Source organism: Gracilinanus agilis, chromosome X (assembly GCF_016433145.1).
Source record: "Gracilinanus agilis isolate LMUSP501 chromosome X, AgileGrace, whole genome shotgun sequence".
NCBI lineage: Eukaryota > Metazoa > Chordata > Mammalia > Didelphimorphia > Didelphidae > Gracilinanus > Gracilinanus agilis.
In genome coordinates this window covers 38,607,901-38,626,337 of record NC_058136.1, presented here as the reverse complement: position 1 = coordinate 38,626,337, position 18,437 = coordinate 38,607,901, and the positions used below count along the sequence as shown (strand labels likewise).

The 18,437-nt window shown below is 40.1% G+C and overlaps 1 protein-coding gene across 1 annotated transcript in view; it reads right to left on the bottom strand.

The window, feature by feature from the left end:
- SH3BGRL (SH3 domain binding glutamate rich protein like) overlaps window positions 1-18,437 on the bottom strand; it is a 127,373-nt gene that overhangs the window by 89,410 nt on the left and 19,526 nt on the right. Inside the window, exon 4 of the mRNA XM_044682808.1 lies at window positions 1,335-1,571. Coding sequence (XP_044538743.1) covers window positions 1,335-1,571 — 237 coding nt within the window. The remainder of the gene's footprint in view (window positions 1-1,334; window positions 1,572-18,437) is intronic.

Here is an 18,437-nt window from a genome sequence, read left to right as displayed (position 1 = left end):
AGCAATGGATTTAGAGTCACAGTCTTGGATTTGAACCCAGCTCTGCTCCTTATCAGAACGACTTTGGACTAGTCATCTCACCTCTTCCAGCCTCATTTTCAATTATGAGGCTGGATTAGATGACCCTAAGGTCTCTTCCCTCTCTATATCTATCCTCACACCCTCCATTGGCATAAAACAGACATAGTTAAATGTCTGGTCACTCATAAGCTAGTGTTTAAATGCTTCCTAGGAGCCAAGCCTGGGTGCTGGGAATGCAAAGACAAATAGAAACCATCCCTATGAATATAATTCTTAGTCCAAGTCCTTCTAGAAACGCCTAGGCTAGAAGCAAGTTCCCTGTCCTCCAGCACGGTTAGGAGATCAGAAATGATGAACTGGAACCCGCCCCTCCCCGCCCCCCACCCCGAAATAGGGGAGGGGGCGCTATGATTTCACATAACCCTTGGGTCTTCCCGAAGCCCTTTTGCAAAAACACCAGAATAGCTGCTGCACTAAAGCCTGAGAAAAGACCCTATTCCCAAGGGCCCTACCCACTTCCCCCTAACTCCCAGACATCTGCTCTCCCCACTGTTGGCCTTTCTCTAGGGATATGAGGAAGAGAGAGGGAGGCACTTCCATTTATCACAAACACACACTCAGACTCCACCCCGGGTTATCGAATCTCCAGGAGCCCCCTCCCCTCCCGGCACCCCCTTCCCCTGAAACTTAAAAGTGGTTTTCTGAAATGGAAAAGGAAGAGCAATAAAGGCAGCCTCTTCTTCGTGCCCCTATAGAAAGAATATGCTGCTTATTCCTTTCTTTGGCAGTTCTCCGTGCTTGGGCGTGAGAAGAATTGGAACCTATGGGAATAAAAAGAGCAGGGGGAGCGACAAAGGGAGGCAAACAGCAGCGGGAGAGGCTGGGGCCCTCAGCCACTTCAAGTGATCCAACTTGGCATCATTTTCCTAAAGGCCCAGCCCACCTCCCTATTCTCTCTGGTCCTGTCAGGCCTCCCCCAAGTGAAGCTTCTATCTCCTCCACATTCGGCCCATATGTGCTATCCTTCCTCCATGAATCCCGAAGACCTCGGGAGGTCCCAGCCAATCATGATGTGCCTCAGTTTCTCCCTCTGGAATGTCCCCTCAGTCTAAACCCTGTGTGCCCATGCGCCCACCGAGCAGTTAACTTTTGCGCTGCTTTCCCTGCCCAGATGAACGGTGGTACCCAGGCGAGCCCGCGGAGATGCGAGGCGAGCGCGGCAAAGGGCCAGGGGGTGGAGAGCGGGGGTGCCGGACTACTTGGGCCAGCGGAAGGGGCCAGCGAGCAAGCCCTCGGCCCGGGCCCCCGCTTACCGCGGTGGAGCCTGAGGAGGACGCGATGTACACGCGGATCACCATCCTGAGGGCGGCGGCGGTGGCGGCTGCAGCTTCTGAATAAGGCTCCGCTGAGTCCTGGGGCGGCGGCGGCAGCGGTGGCGGGAGGGAGGAGGAAGAGGAGGAGGAGGAGGAGGAGCAGCAGCAGCACCGGGTAACCAGGCTGCAGGCTCTACTGGGACGGAGCCGAGGGCCCCGAGCACCACAAGTCCAGCCCTGAGGGGAGGGGAGGGGAGGGGAGGGGCCAGCGCCGCAAGCCCCGCCCCTCCACCTCCCCTCCGGCTTGCCCCGGCAGCACAGCAGTCCCGGGCCAGGAAGGAGCAGGCACGTTTGCATATTTTCTAAACTGCTTTAAAAAAAAAAAAAAAAAAAAAAAGGCACTGCGGGGATCTCGGAGAACCGCGCGAGAGCTACAGAAATGGCCTGAATTCTTCTCTAGGGACGAGGGGAAATCCCAACTGTGGGCACTGAGTGTCAAAGTACCAACCCCCTCCCCACAAAGTACCAAAAAGTGCTGGCTTCAAAAAGCTTAAAGCCTGCTCAAGGAACCACTCGAACTGGAGCCCTGGCGACTTTGAATGCCATCACCAGAATCAAAGCCTTGGGCATCCCAGGGTCACTTGTCAGAGGCTAGTCTCCATTGGAGGCCAAAGCAAAATTCAAATACAGTCAAGCAAATGAAGTGAAATGAAGACAAACCCCCCAAAAAGTTAAGCTTTTTTTCTGTATTGGGCCTACGCCCTCTCAGCCTTCAGCACTGCTTCCTTACTTGGCCTCTGGAATCATGCTGCTCAGTCACTGCCTTGCTCAAAGTTCTTCAGTCTCGCTTGATGTTTTTTTTTCTCCACATTGCTGTTGTATTAGAAATTGTTGCCTTGGTTCTGCTCATTGCATCAGTTCAAATCAATCTTCCCAGGATTCTTGTAAACTATTCCCCCATCATTTCTTATGGTAGAATATCCTGTTACGTTCATATACCATCTTGTGTTCAGACATTTTCCAAATGACAGGTATCCCTCTTAGTTTCCATTTATTTGCCAACTAAGTCAAATTAAGGCAAGAGAATTTATTAAATTCTTACCATGTGCCAAACACTGGGCTAAGCCAGTAAGGATGTAAAGAATGCCGCCACCACCAAAAACACCCCAGCCTGAAGGAACTCCCAATCTAATGAGGCCCAAGTTCTAGAAAATCTCACTTGAAAAATTCCAAATATAGCCATGACAAACTATTTGTCTGTGGTTCAAGGACTGTTGTGGGGTTACAACCTCATGTTGTGGGGTTTAATGGTGAACCCCTGGGTTCGGGAAGGATACCTTTTGCAAGAATGCAAGACTCCCGAAACTTAGCTTAAAAGTAAAAAGAGAGATTTATTAGTAAGACAGAATTATTGGCCAGCAAAACAGCATGAGTGGAACAACCCTAGGGGGTTGCTCCCAGAATACCTCAGTTCAGGGGTTTTTATATTCTTTACAACAGTGAGTACTAATGCTGTGTCACGGGGTGGACATGACTCTAGAGTGGTAACAGATGGATGCCTGAGATACATCCCGATGGTATCAAGGTGCAGCCTGGAGATGCATCTCTATATCCATCTCAAACTAAAGGATGATCCAAGGATGATAATAATCTCAGGATCTTATAGAAGTTATCAGATGTTCTTGGGTTAGGAGTCACAAGGACAGAAAGGAGCAGGGAATTTCTCTGTTTACATTTTGCCTGGGTTAAGGGGGTACAATGCCCATGTCATCTCCATACAGTGCCTAGGAAAGTCCATTTTTCACACGGTGCCTGTGAGGGAGATGAATTTTTCAGCCATAGCAACTTTTCAACATAGTTGCAGATTCACAGAGAAGTTGAACTGCTTCAAGAGTTAAGTAAGACAGAAGAACAAAGCAAAAGGACAGTATTGAAATAGTGATTCAGTAAACTGGTCATTGATTCTTCCATGTGAAACTTCCCTCCAATATTCACATTGCTTTGCATTTCCACTCCTAGTCTAGGCTTTCCTCACCTCAGTCCTGGATTCTGACAACCAATAAAATGTTCTTGCAACCAGTAGCAATTGTACTTTGTCATCTTGGAAGCACTTTCACGTCCATTAGTTCATTGGTTTCTCCCAAGCACCATGTGGTATAGGCAACAGAATCATCTTACCATTCTCTAGATGAGAACAACAGGCTCGACAAATGTCAGGCCCAAAGTCACATATGGCTGACAGTACTATAGCTGCATCTGAATTATTTCAAAAGCCTCCCAATGGCTTTCCACACTTCCTCCGATCTATACTACAAAAATTATGTAAGTACAAAATAGCAAGAGACTATGTTTCCCTATTGTTACAAAACCCTTACCTTCTATCTCAGAATCAATACTAAGTATTAGTTCCATGGCAGAAGAAGAGTGGTAAGGGCTAGGCAATGGGAGTTAAGTGACTTGCTCAGGTTCACATAGCTAGAAAGTGTCTGAGGTTAGATTTGAACCCAGGACCTCCAGGCCTGGCTCTCTATCCACTGTGCTATCTAGTTGCCTGTAATGTTTCCTCTCTCTATTGCTACTAATTCTAAAGTGCTCTACAAAGCTTTCAAGGCCATTGATAATCTTACCCAGGCTTACCTATCCATCTGGCCACTTCAGGTGCTATGTATGAAAAAAATATTTTCTCCACTCACCTTGAAACAAAGGAATAACTAGCCAGAGGTCCAGGCATGAGAAAGAGAAAAGGGATATGAAGACTCTTCAGTGTTGATCTAAACTAGCAGGTTCAGGCACTCTTTGTAGTGGCAAAAAATTGGAAAATGAAGGGTTGTCCCTCAATTGGAGAATGGCTGAACAAATTGTGGTATCTGATGGTGATGGAATACTATTGTGCTCAAGGGAATAATAAACTGGAGGAATTCCATGTGAACTGGAAAGACCTCCAGGAATTGATGCAGAGTGAAAGGAGCAGAACCAGGAGAACACTGTACACAGAAAGCAAAACATTGTGGAAAAATCCAATGTAATGAGCCTTGCTACTTGTAGCCATGCAACAAGCCAGGACACTCCTGAAGGACTTATGGGAAAGAATGCTATCCACATTGAGAGAAAGAACTATGAGAGTAGAAATGCAAAAAAAAACATATGACATCACTTATCACATGTATATATGGGTATGTGATTTGGAGTTTAGGCTTTAAAAATCGTTCCATAGCAGAAACGAATAATATGGAAATAGGTATCAAATGATAGCATTTGTACAAACTAGTAGAACTGCTTGTGGGCTCTGGGATGGGGGGAAGGAAGAGGGGAGACAAAGAAAATGAATCATGGAAACATGGAAAAATATTTAAAATAAATAAATAAAAATAAACTAACAGGCTCATTACCTCCTCCACTTTTCTTCACATCTTTCCTGACTCTCACATGTCCCCTTCTCTCTGCCTGTCTAAACTCTGCCCATCTCTTGAAGGTTCAGTTCCAGATCCTCCTGGCCACCCCACACTTCAGAGAACTCTAGCTCCTGTGACCCTTTCCCCCCTTTAGCATTTACTACTATATATCATTTCTCTTTTCTAAATTTTTTGTTGTTATTTAGTCGTATTTGATTCTTTGTGACCCCATTTGGGGTTTTCTTGGCAGAGATACAGGAGTAGCTTGTCATTTCCTTCTCTAGTCCATTTTACAGATGAGGAAACTGAGGCAAACAGGGTCATGTGACTTGCCCAGGGTCACACAGCTAGTGTCTGAGGCCAGATTTGAATTTAAGTTTTTCAAACTCCAAAATCCATTCTCTATCTATTGAACCACCTAGCAGCCCCTTTCTAAATTGTCTCTTGGTTAACTCCTAACTTATACATACCTTATCTCTCCAGTAGACTTTTAAGTTCTTTCTTTTGTATCTCCCACAGCCTCAGGCTCTTTGTGTGTAGCATGAGCCCCAAAGGTATCTATTTTTCATTGATTGTCCCTTCTTTAATTGCTTCTGAGGCACATATCTTCTCTCCTCAATTACATTCTAAGATCCTTGAGGGCTAGAACTGCATTTCTCTTGAACCCCCTAAGCATCTATAATTTGAGCTGAGACTGAAGGATGCTGAAATATGGTGAAGTTGGATTTTCAGGGAGATAAGAATGAGAATGGGGTCTGAAGCGATATAGCATCTAGGATGGGAGAAAACACTGTTGGAAATATTTGCTGGAAGACGAGGAGAACTCTAAGAGGGAGGAAAGTGAAAACTCAGGAAGCCAAGTCAAGGACAGAATAGGATTCCTGACAGGAGCTGAAGTTGGGGATGAAGGAGGGTAGTAGGAGGGAGTAGGGCTATGTTATGAAGGATACACTGAAAGGTATCTAAAAATTCCATGTATTGAAGGTATATAGAATAAAGAAATGAGCTGGTAGGTTTATTGCCCCTAACCTACCACTGAGTAAAATATAAAAGAAATTAAAGAGATTCTAGTTATTTAAGCACAAAAAGCATGACCATGTATCTCTCTAAAAGCACACTCCCAGTGGTAAGATGAGATGTACTGAAGAAGTGACACTAAGCTACACTACAATTTCTGGCTTAGAGAAACTATGAAGCATCAACCCAAACAATTAAGCAGCCAAGAAATCAATTTTCCTTGGAAGCAACAGTTCCCAAGGCATCTCAAATAACATCTCCTGTAAGCTGAATGTAGGGTAAGCAACTAATCACAGAGTGCTTGAGAATACAGCTTGGCCTCTCTGGCTGTTTGCTCCCTCTGTCTGAGAGAAAGACATGCCATCTCTACTTGTAGAAGACCCTCTCCATTGTCGATGAGATCTAAAAGTGAGTGAAGATGGATGACTTCATTTACCTGGACATCTGCTAGAGTACTGGCATCAAACTCAAATAGAAACAAACCATCTACCTGCACATAAGGATCCCTGCCTGACATACACACTTATAACTTACTTCAAAAATTACATATTAAGGGGCAGCTGGGTAGCTCAGTGGATTGAGAGCCAGGCCTAGAGACGGGAGGTCCTGGGTTCAAATCTGACCTTAGACACTTCCCAGCTGTGTGACCCTGGGCAAGTCACTTGACCCCCATTGCCTACCCTTACCAATCTTCCACCTATAAGTCAATACACAGAAGTTAAGGGTTTAAAAAATTTAAAAAAAAATTTAAAAAATTACATATTAGCACTTTCTATGTTTTATTGTATTTTTACATATTTTCATAATTGTTACCCAATTACATTTTAATCTGGTGGGGCAGCTGGGTAGCTCAGTGGAGTGAGAGTCAGGCCTAGAGACAGGAGGTCCTAGGTTCAAACCCGGCCTCAGCCACTTCCCAGCTGTGTGACCTTGGGCAAGTCACTTGACCCCCATTGCCCACCCTTACCACTCCTCCACCTATGAGACAATACACCGAAGTACAAGGGTTTAAAAAAAAAAAAAAACATTTTAATCTGGTTCAGCTATACTCCAGGGTATCCCAGGGGCTGTGTATTGGATACCTCTTTGCTAGAACTCCCCCTTAGCTAGAGGCAGAGTAGCTAATAAATTTGTGACTTGCTTTACTGATCTTTTCTTTTGTCAAAAGGAAAAAGACACCCAAATGGACAATTCTGTTCTGGATCTGATTCTCAGCAGTAAGGAGATGGTGCTTGCTTGGGTGGAAATGATGAAAAGTGTGGATGAGAATGACAAAAAGCTTGGGGAAAGTCACCACTCTGTCTTCTTATTTGTGATAAAGAAGAGAAGAAAATGGGGTAGAGTCTGACACACACACACACATCCTAGATTTCAGAAGAGCAGATTTTGAAGGGTTCAAAGCAAGGATAAGGAGGATTTTTTTTAATGGACTGACATTCTACTGGTGAAACTAACCAGGAGGAATGGGCAGATCTCAAGAATGGAATTCTGAAGACTCCAAGAAAAACAATCAATAAAAGGTAGAAATGGAGAAGGGATCTATAGGGGCCAATGTGGTTGCACAGGGTACTCATGAAACATCTTAGATTTTTAAAAGACCTCAACACCCACACAAAGAAAAATGAATACAGAAGATGGAAGCAAGGAAAGAATACAAAGACATGGCCCAGTCATATAATAATAGTGTCAGGAGACTTGAAGTTCAAAATGGGCTGAGGAAAGTGATTTTTTTGGTTCCTTTTAAAAAACTTTTTGGAAAAAAGAGGAGAATCAAAGAAAGAATTTTTTTTGCTCAGGGCCAATGGGACAACAATAACAGGCAACAAATAGAGAGAAAAATGGAGGTGCTAAACTATTTTATTTCTGTCTTTGAACTGGAAAGCACAGAACCAAAAGGACTAATGGGAAGTTGAAAACTAGGCTAAGAAAGGAGATAAGTAAGAAAAATCGTAAGAGAGCATCTAGTTGCCTCAACTAAATTCAAATTACCTATCCTGGAGAAATTATAAAACAGGATACTGAAAGAAAACATAACGAACCTTGCCTATCACAACCAATATGTTAGTTGTTTTCACTTGACTATGTGATTGCTGAACCACTGACGCTGATTTATTTATTTTATTCATACTTGAATGAACATCACTCCCTCACAAAAAAGGTGAACATTTCTTCAAGCAAAAAACAAGAAAAGGAGGACTAGGTATAAAAGGGCAAATCTCTGTTTTCTGCAGCTTGCTTTATATATCTATGTAAATACATACAGATATGCATGTATCTATCTATACATACAACACAACATGCTATTTTCAAAGCTGCCTGCTTATCTGTTTCCTTCTGAAATTCTATCGTCTGATTTAAAAAAAAAACAAAACCTTATATTCCATCATAAGAATTTATTTTCTTTCTTTATTTATCTCGCTGCTTTTGTTTAATTAATTAATTTAGAGTATTTCCCCATGGTTACAAGATGCATGTTCTTTCCCTCCTCTTTCCCCTCCCCCCTCCCATAGTCGACACATAATTCACTGTGTTTTACATGTGTCCTTGATCAAAACCTATTTCCATATTATTGATAATGATACTAGGGTGATCCTTTAGAGATTACATCCCCAATCATATTCCCATCAACCCATGTAATCAAGCAGCTATTTTTCTTATGTGTTTCTACTCCCACAGTTCTTTCTCTGGATGTGAATAGCATTCTTTCTCAGAAGTCCCTCAGAGTTGTCCTGGATCATTGCATTGCTGCTAGTAGAGAAGTCCATTACATTTGATTGTGCCACAGTGTATCCGTCTCTGTGTATAATTTTCTCCTGGTTCTGCTCCTTTCACTCTGCATCCATTCCTGGAGGTCATTTCATTTCACATGGAATTCCTCCAGTTCATTATTCCTTTGAGCACAATAGTATTCCATCACCAACAGAGACCACAATTTGTTCAACCATTCCCCAATTGAAGGGCATCCCCCTCATTTTCCAATTTTTTGCCACCACAAAGAGTGTAGCTATAAATATTTTTCTACAAGTCTTTTCCCCCATTATCTCTTTGGGGGTACAAACCCAGCAGTGGTATGGCTGGATCAAAAGGCAGACAGTCTTTTAAAGCCCTTTGGGCATAGTTCCAAATTGCCATCCAGAATGGTTGGATCAATTCATAACTCCACCAGCAATGCATTAATGTCCCAATTTTGTCACATCCCCTCCAACATTTATTATTTTTCTTTGCCGTCATGTTAGCCAGTCTGCTAGGTGTGAAGTGGTACCTCAGAGTTGTTTTGATTTACATTTCTCTAATTATAAGAGATTTAGAACACTTTTTCATGAGCTTATTGATAGTTTTGATTTCTTTATCTGAAAATTGCCTATTTATGTCCCTTGCCCATTTATCAATTGGAGAATGGCTTGATTTTTTGTACAATTGATTTAGCTCCTTATAAATTTGAATAATTAGACCTTTGTCAGAGATTTTTGTTATAAAGATTTGTTATAAAAATTTGTTATAAAGATTTTTTCCCAATTTGTTGCTTCCCTATTAATTTTGCTTGCATTTGTTTTGTTTGTAAAAAAACTTTTTAATTTAATGTAGTCAAAATTACTTATTTTACATTTTGTAATTTTTTCTAATTCTTGGTCTTAAAATCTTTCCTTTCCCAAACATCTGAGAAGTATACTATTCTGTGTTCACCCAATTTATTATAGTTTCCTTCTTTATATTCAAATTATTTACCCATTCTGAGTTTATCTTGGTATAGTGTGTGAGATGTTGATCTCAACCTAATCTCTCCCATATTGTTTTCTGATTTTCCCAGCAGTTTTTGTCAAATAGTGAATTTTTGTTCCAAAAGCTGGAATCTTTGGGTTTATTATAGACTGTCTTGCTGAGGTCATATACCCCAAGTCTATTCCACTGATCCTCCCTCCTGTCTCTTAGCCAGTACCATATTGTCTTGAAGACCACTGCTTTATAGTACAGTTTAAGATCTGGTACTGCTAGGCCACCTTCCTTCACATTTTTTTTCATTATTTCCCTTGATATTCTTGATCTTTTGTTCTTCCAAATTAACTTTGTTATAGTTTTTTTCTAATTCAGTAAAAAAGTTTCTTGGTAGTTTGATAAGTATGGTACTGAATAAGTAAATTAATTTGGGTAGGATAGTAGTCATTTTTATTGTTAGTAGTCCTACCTATGAGCAATTAATGTTTTTCCAATTGTTTAGATCTAGTTTTAATTGTGTGGAAAGTGTTTTCTAGTTGTGTTTGTATAATTCCTGTGTTTGTCTTGGTGGATAGATTCCTAAGTATTTTATGTTGTCTAGACTAGAGTGATTTTAAATGGAATTTCTCTTTCTAACTCTTGCTGATGAGATGTGTTGGAGATATATAGAAATGCTAATGATTTTTGTGGGTTTATTTTGTATCCCGCAACTTTGCTAAAGTTGTTGATTATTTCCACTAGCTTTTTAGTTGATTCTCTAGGATTCTTTAGTTAGACCATCATATCATCTGCAAAGAGTGATACCTTGGTCTCCTCATTAGCTATTTTAATACCTTCAATTTTTTTTCTTCTCTAATTGCTACTGCTAGAGTTTCCATAACAATGTTAAAAAATAGAAGTGATAATGGGCATCCTTGTTTCACTCCTGATCCTATTGGGAAGGCTTCTAATTTAACCCCATTGCAGATGATGCTTGTTGATGGTTTTAGATATATACTGTTTATTATTTTTAGAAAGGCTCTTCTGTTCCTATACTTTCTAGTGTTTTCAATAGGAATGGAAGTTGTATTTTATCAAAAGCTTTTTCTGTATCTATTGAAATAATCGGGTGATTTTGTCGGTTTGCTTGTTGATGTGGTCAATTATGTGAATGGTTTTCCTAATATTGAACCATCCTTGCATTCCTGGTATAAATACCACCTGATCATAGTGAATAACCCTCATGATCACTTGCTAGAGTCTTTTTGCTAATATTCTATTTAAGACTTTTGCTTCTATGTTCATTAATGATATTAGTCTGTAGTTTTCTTTCTATGTTTTTGACCTGCCTAGCTTTGGAATCAGTACCATATTTGTGTCATAAAGGGAATTTGGTAGAACTCCTTCTTTGCTTATTATGTAAAATAGTTTGTATAGTATTGGGATTAGTCGTTCTTTGAATATTTGATAGAATTGACTTGTGAATCCATCTGGTCCTGGGAATTTTTTCTTAGGGAGTTCTTTGATGGCTTGTTCAATTTCTTTTTCTGATACGGGATTATTTAAGTATTCTGTTTCTTCTTCTGTTAATACAGGCAATTTATATTTTTTGTAAATATTCATCTGTATCACATATTTATTGCCATATAATTGGGTAAAATAGTTTTTGATGATTGCCTTAATTTCCTCTTCATTAGAGGTAAAGTCTCCCTTTTCATCTTTGTTACTGTTGATTTGGTTTTCTTCTTTCTTTTTTAATTTTTTTAATTTTCCTTTTTTAATTAAACTAACCACTACTTTATCTATTTTATTTGTTTTTTTCAAAGTACTAGCTTCTAGTCTTCTTTATTAATTCAATAGTTCTTTTACTTTCAATTTTATTAATTTCTCCTTTAATTTTTAGGATTTCTAGTTTCGTTTTCATCTGAGGATTTTTAATTTGTTCACTTTCTAGTTTTTTAATTTGCATGCCCAATTCATTGACCTCTGCCCTCCCTAATTTGGTAATATATGCACTCAAGGATATAAATTTCCCCCTGAGTACTGCTTTGGCTGCATCCTATAGATTTTGGTATGATGTCTCATCATTGTCATTCTCTTCAATGAAATTATTAATTGTTTCTCTGATTGTTCTTTAACTAACCAATTTTGGAGAACCATATTATTTAATTTCCAATTACTTTTTGGTTTGACTCTCCATGTACTCTTTTTTTTAAACCCTTGTACTTCGGTGTATTGTCTCATAGGTGGAAGATTGGTAAGGGTGGGCAATGGGGGTCAAGTGACTTGCCCAGGGTCACACAGCTGGGAAGTGGCTGAGGCCGGGTTTGAACCTAGGACCTCCTGTCTCTAGGCCTGACTCTCACTCCACTGAGCTACCCAGCTGCCCCCTCTCCATGTACTCTTGCTAATTATTATTTTTATTGCATTATGATCTGAAAAGGTTTCATTTATTATTTCTTATTTTTTGCATTTGTTTGTCATGTTTTTATGCCCTAGTACATGGTCAGTCTTTGTGAATGTACCATGTGCTGCTGAAAAGGTGTATTCTTTTTTGTCCCTCTTTATTTTTCTCCATAGATCTATTAACTCTAATTTTTCTAAGATTTCCTTCACATCTCTTATCTCTTTCTTATTTATTTTTGGTTTGATTTATCTAGATTTGATAGAGGAAAGTTCATGTTTCCCCCTAGCATAGTTTTATTATCTATTTCCTCCTTGAGCTCCACCAATTTCTCCTTTAGAAATCTGGATGCTATATCATTTGGTGCATACATGTTGAGTACTGCTATTTCCTCATTATCTATGCAGCCTTTTATCAGGATGTAATTACCTTGCCTATCTCTTTTATTTATTTTTTATTTTTTTAAACCCTTACATTCCATCTTGGAGTCAATACTGTGTATTGGCTCCAAGGCAGAAGAGTGGTAAGGATACGCAATGGGGGTCAAGTGACTTGCCCAGGGTCACATGGCTGGGAAGTGTCTGAGGTCATATTTGAACCTAGGACCTCCCGTCTCTAGGTCTGGCCCTCAATCCACTGAGCTACCCAGCTGCCCCCTCCCTATCTCTTTTAATCAGATCTAGTTTTACTTTGGCTTTGTCAGATATCATGATTGCAACTCCTGCCTTCTTTTTCTCAGCTAATTCCCAATAGATTTTGCTCTAGCCTTTTAACTTTACCCTGTGTGTGTTTCACGTGTGTTTCTTGTAGACAACATATGGTAGGATTTTGGTTTCTAATCCACTCTGCTATTTGCTTCCATTTTATGGGTGAATTCATCCCTTTCACATTCAGAGTTATGATTACTAACTATGCATTCCCCAACATTTTGATTTCCTCTCCTTGTTCTGCCCTTTCTTCTTTCCCTATTTCCTTCTTCACCAGTGTTTTGTTTTTAATCAGTATCCCTAATCCCCACCCTTATTTTACTTCCCTTTCTCCCTCCTCCCTTCTTATTCCCCTCTTATTTTTCTTTAGGGTCTTTTTAAGCCACCACAGACACACACACACACAATCTCCCTCCCTAGTATTGCTTCCCTCCCCATCAATCCGTTTGTTACCTTCTCTTTTTCTATAGGGCACAAATCAATTCTCTGCCCCAATGGATCTGATGGTTCTTCCCTCTTTGAGTCAATTTCAGTGTACATAAGCATTAAGTATTTCCTGTCTCCAACCTCTATACCCTTCCAGTGTATTGGTCTTCTTCCCTGCTCTCACTATGCTCTTCTTTATGACATATAAATTTACCACATTTTGTCTCTTTCCCCATTTCTTTAAATATTATACTCTTTTTTTTACCTCTCGTTTCATTCATAGATATATAGATATAGATATATATCTTTATATTTCATCCTATACAGTTTGTCACTGTTTCCTCTAAGTATATTTCCAGCTACCCTGATGATAATAACAATTTTTAAGAGCTACCAATATCATCTTTTCTTATAGGAATACAAATCATTTTAACTTATTGGGTCCCTTTTAAAAAGGTTGGTGATTCTTTTGAGTTCTGTGTTTGGACATCAAATTTTCTATTTAAGTCTGGTCTTTTCTTTATAAATGCTTGGAAGTCTTCTATTTTATTAAATGACTATTCTTTCCCCTGCAAGAACATAGTCAGTTTTGCTGGGGAGTTGATTTTTGGTTGTAGACCCACTTCCCTTGCTTTCTGGAATATCATATTCCATGCGTTCTAGTCCTTCAATGTAGATGCAGCCAGATCTTGTGTTATCCTAACTGTGGTTCAATGGTATCTGAATGCCTTCTTCTTAGCAGCTTGTAATATTTTTTCCTTGGTCTGGTAGTTCTTGAATTTGGCTATAACATTCCTGGACATTGTCAGCTGGGAATTAAATGTAGGAGGTGATCTGTGGATTCATTCAATCTCCACTTTCCCCTCATGTTCAAGAACGTCAGGGCAGTTTTCTTGGATAATTTCCTGTAGGATGATGTCCAGGCTTTTCCTTTTGTCATGATCTTCTGGTAGTCCAATAATTCTTAAATTCTCTCACCTTGATTTGTTTTCAAGATCTGTGGTTTTGTCAATGAGGTGTTTCATATTTTCCTCAATTTTTCCATTCTTTTGATTTTGTTTTATAGATTCTTGCTGCCTTATGAAGTCATTGGCTTCTAAGTTGTTGGATTCTAATTTTTAAAGACTGAATTTCATCACTGGCTTTTTGGTCATCCTCCTTCTGGTCTGATTTTCTTTGGAGGTCATCTTTCACCTTCTTTGCCTCGTTTTCAAGCTGGTCAATTTTGGCTTTCGATATTTTCTTGTTTTAGTTAATGCATTTTCTTTTCCCAATTGTCTTCAACCTCTTTTAATTGTTTTTTGAGTTCTTGATTTACTTGAATTTTGAGTTCTTCCAAACCCCGTGTCTAATTTGCTGGAGTTTCTGTGTTTTTTCTTGGTGTTCTTTGTTCCTTCTCAGTTTCATTTGCCCTTTGTTCATTACCTGGATAGAAGCCGTTAATTGCAATTTCTTTTTTCTTTTTCTGTTGTTTACTCATATTTTTTCCTTCTTTCCCCCCTGTAATTGGCTGTAATCTTACTCCTCTGATTATTTGCTGGATCTGTGGGTTTGGGCTATTCTGTCCTGAAGGGGCTTTTTCTCTACTCTGTTGATTGATTAGGTTAAGCTGATAGTTTTAATGAGCTCTGAGGTCAGATCCTCCCCAGCTGGTAGCTGAATTTTACAACTACTTTCAGTGCAAAAGTCTATGAGGGAGGGGTGTTAGAGCTTCCCTGCCCTCTGAAGACTTCTTATCAGCCCTATTGATAAAATTAAGTCAGGGTGGAGTTGTTCTGCAGAGCTGGATGTGCCCTGAAACCAAAACCTTGAGAAGTGGGGGGGGGGCAAGATGGAGTGTTTTGACTGGGACTAGGTTGCCCTCTCTGTGTTTCTCCTCAAGTTGCCTCCCTGCCATCTGTGTTCAAAGCCCTGAGCCTGGCACAAGGCATTCCCTCCAGACTAGAGCCCTTGCCTGCACAGATATTCCAGGAACCGCTGGAGACTCAGCACAGTAGGTGGGGGAGGAGTCTTGGGATCTTCCTTCTTCCTTTCCCTAGAACCCAGCAATTCAAGAATTCAGGTTTTTTTTGGTATAGCTTTCGAGTTCAGTCCAGTAGGAGGATCCCCCAGCTCTGTGCTGTTGTTAGATTTGGTTTTCTGTCCCCTTGAAGCACTTTGTTTTTTATTGGTGTGGAAGGATTTTCAGAGGTCAGGAATGTTGCTGCTTCTAAGCCACCATCTTCCCAGAATCCCCTCTGTTGTAAGAATTTAAATTTAGGTTTTATGCTAAAATGAAAGTTCTAAAGTAGTATTTTAGTCCGTGATTTAAAAATACTACAACTTAAGTTAAAATGACTTTTAGCAGCTTTATTTACAAAGAGGTGGAAAGAATGAAAGTGGAAAAATGTAGATAAAGAGACAGAAAGTACTGCCTAGATACAAATACCCTAAGTTTAATCCTAATGTCTCCAGACTGCAAATGCGAATCCAAAAGTGAATCTTACCAGAATCCAAAGTCCTAATTAGGAAGCCTAAATCCGAACAGCTAGGAGAAGCTGAAGAATCTCTCAAGAACCTTCAGTGCCCACGAAGCTAAGACCTCCAAGAACTCAGGTTGAAGGTAGCGTCCCACCAAAGTGCCAACAAGTGGAGAGGGTCTCCTCACCTAAGAACCAAGGAAGGAATCACTCTATTCACCACTGCAGGCTGTTGCAGGATCCAGGGAAAGAGTCTCCTCCTCCAGTCTGGCTCACCAATACAAAGAGAAGGCATCAGTTCTCAAGCTGGCTTTTTTAAAGCAGTTTTCTCGAAGTCACTTCCTGTCACTCCCCCACTTTACGGGAACCAATTTCAGTCTTTCAATTTGCCTAGCATTGCCCAAGGAGGGGCAGTAGCCTTTGGAGGAGTGACTTACTCCAGGAAATGACTTGTGAATTCTCTTACTTAGTGTTAAGTAGGGGTGCTTTGAGTTCTTGGTTTGTTTAGCTAAAAATAGACAAGGGGAGAGTTAATCCTATCTTCACACTGTCTAAGAATCAATACTGTACATTGATTCTAAAGCAGATGAGTTTGAAGGGCTAGGCAATGGGAGTTAAGCGACTTGCCCAGGGTCACACAGCTAGGAAATGTATGAAGCCAGATTTAAACCCAGGACCTCCTGTCTCTAGCTGACCAGCTCTACAAGCCACCTAGCTAACCTCCATCATCTCCAATTTTTAAAATATCCTGGAAACCAGCTGTGTAACTCTAGGCAAGTCACTTAACCCACATTTCCTAGCACTTATCACTCTTCTAATTTGGAACCAATGCAGAGTGTTGATTCTAAGACAGAAAGTAAGTTTTTTTAAGATCCTGGAGGACAAGAAATATATAAATATATACTGCAGGATTGGAGAAAAGGAAATGTGGGCTATTAAAAAAAGAAAAGAAAAAGGAAAGAGAATGGAACTTGCAAACTATAGGTTATTGATTTCTGCCAAAATTCTAGGATGTATTATTAGAGAGATATTAGATTAGAGCAAATATCAGGAAAGGGGAGCAGTAATCACAAAGAGCCAGCAGACCCCACTGGGAATAAATAGGTCATGCCCATTGTGAAAGGGAATTTTTTATTCTCTTTGTCTATTTTAAGTTAATCAATCAGGAACTTGAAGTACCCCTACTTAACACTTAGTAAGTCACTAACAAAGAAAGTTCACACTTACTTAGTCATTAACACTTAGTTAGACCTAAAAGACCATAAGCACTGCCCCAATTCCCCAGTGCTAGGCAAATTGAGAGACTTTGATTGGTTCCTGAGATGTGATAGATCAGCCCATGGTGAAAGGAAGGAGAAACCAGAGAGACAGGAAGTGACCTGGAGAAAACTGCTTATAAAAGCCAGCCGAAGGCATTCTTCATTCATTCTACTGCCTTGGTGGCTCTTGCTGAGGGAGGACATCTGTGTTGTATCTCTGTGTTGGAGGGTCTTCTGTGTTGGAGGGATTCTTCTGCCTTGGACTTCTGCGTTGGAGATTGATTCTATGCTGGTAAGACTCTTGCTGAAGAGACCACCATGACTCCTGGTTGGAGATTGGGACCTGAGGGAGCCTTTGTCATAGTTGAGCTGGGTTCAGACTGGCAATTATGGGGTATTTAGCTAGGCAATATTTTCTACCTCCTTCCTACATTTCCCTCTTTACTATCTCTACCCTGCTGTAATAAAGAAACTAAAGCTACTAACATACTCATAGTTTAATTTTTAATTTTTATAAATAGCAACCACAATAATTCTTTTTAACTCATAAATTTAGTCAAATCATTTTCAACTCTTACATCATCAAACCCACTACAGGGTATGGAGCCTGCATAGAGGTAAAAGACAGCAAGAAAATACTGGTAACGGCCCTTTTGGAGTAGCAGAAAAGTGGGAATAAAGTAGGTACTCATTGGGGAATGGCTAAATAAATTATTGTATTTGAAAGAAATGGACTCTCGTTGCAATATAACATGTGGGCAATGCAGAGAAATATTGGAAGACATGCAGAAAACAATGAATGTAAAGGAAGCAGAAGTAGAAAAATACACACAATGATTTGTTCATATCAATGAAAACAACTCTAAAAGAAAAAAAAACTACCAAACTATAACCAGTCAACAAACATTTATTGTTTCCTATATGAGAGATGCTATAATACATCTTGGTGTTGCATATAAAGGCAAAAAGACAGGCCCTGATCTCAAGGAGTACACAGTCTAAGACAATATGGAAACAACTATGTAAATCAAGCTAAATATAGTATAATGTGGAGATAATCAACAAAGGGAAGGCACTATCATTAAGAGGGTTTGGGAACAGTTTCCTATGGAAGATGCTATTTCAGCTAGAAGTTGAAGGAAACCAGGGAAGCCAAGAGGGAGAAATGAGGAGGCAGAGAATTCCAGACATGGGAGGCAGCCAGGGAAAATGGATGCGTCAACAGTAAAAGTATCTCATGGGGAAAACAGAAAGGGGGCATTGTTAGAGAACATGATGGGGTGTAAGGTAAAAGAAGACTGGAAAGGTAGGAAGGGAACAGTCATAAAGGGCTTAAAATGTCAGACAAAGGATTTTATAGTTGATCCTAGAAGCAGTAATGGAGTTGGGAAGTTTGATGAATCTCAGAAGTGATATGGTCAGACCTGTTCTTCAGAAATATGACTTTGGAAACTGAATGGAGAAGGAAGACTAATTAAGAGGCTGTTACAATAAATAATCTAGGGGAGGAGAGATAAGGGCCTGTACCAGGGTGGTTGAAATGTCAGAAGAAGAGAGTATATATACTAATCTAGGCCCAAAAAATATAATGCATCTTTTTGGTCATGGTCAATATTTCAGTTGGTTTTGCTTGTCTCTGTTTACTTGTTAAAGTGTGTTGGAGAAGGGACTTCTTTTCAGAAGAGGAGAGGAGAGGAGAAGAAAGAAAAAGAAAGAAAGGAAGGAAGGAAGAAAGAAAGAAAGAAA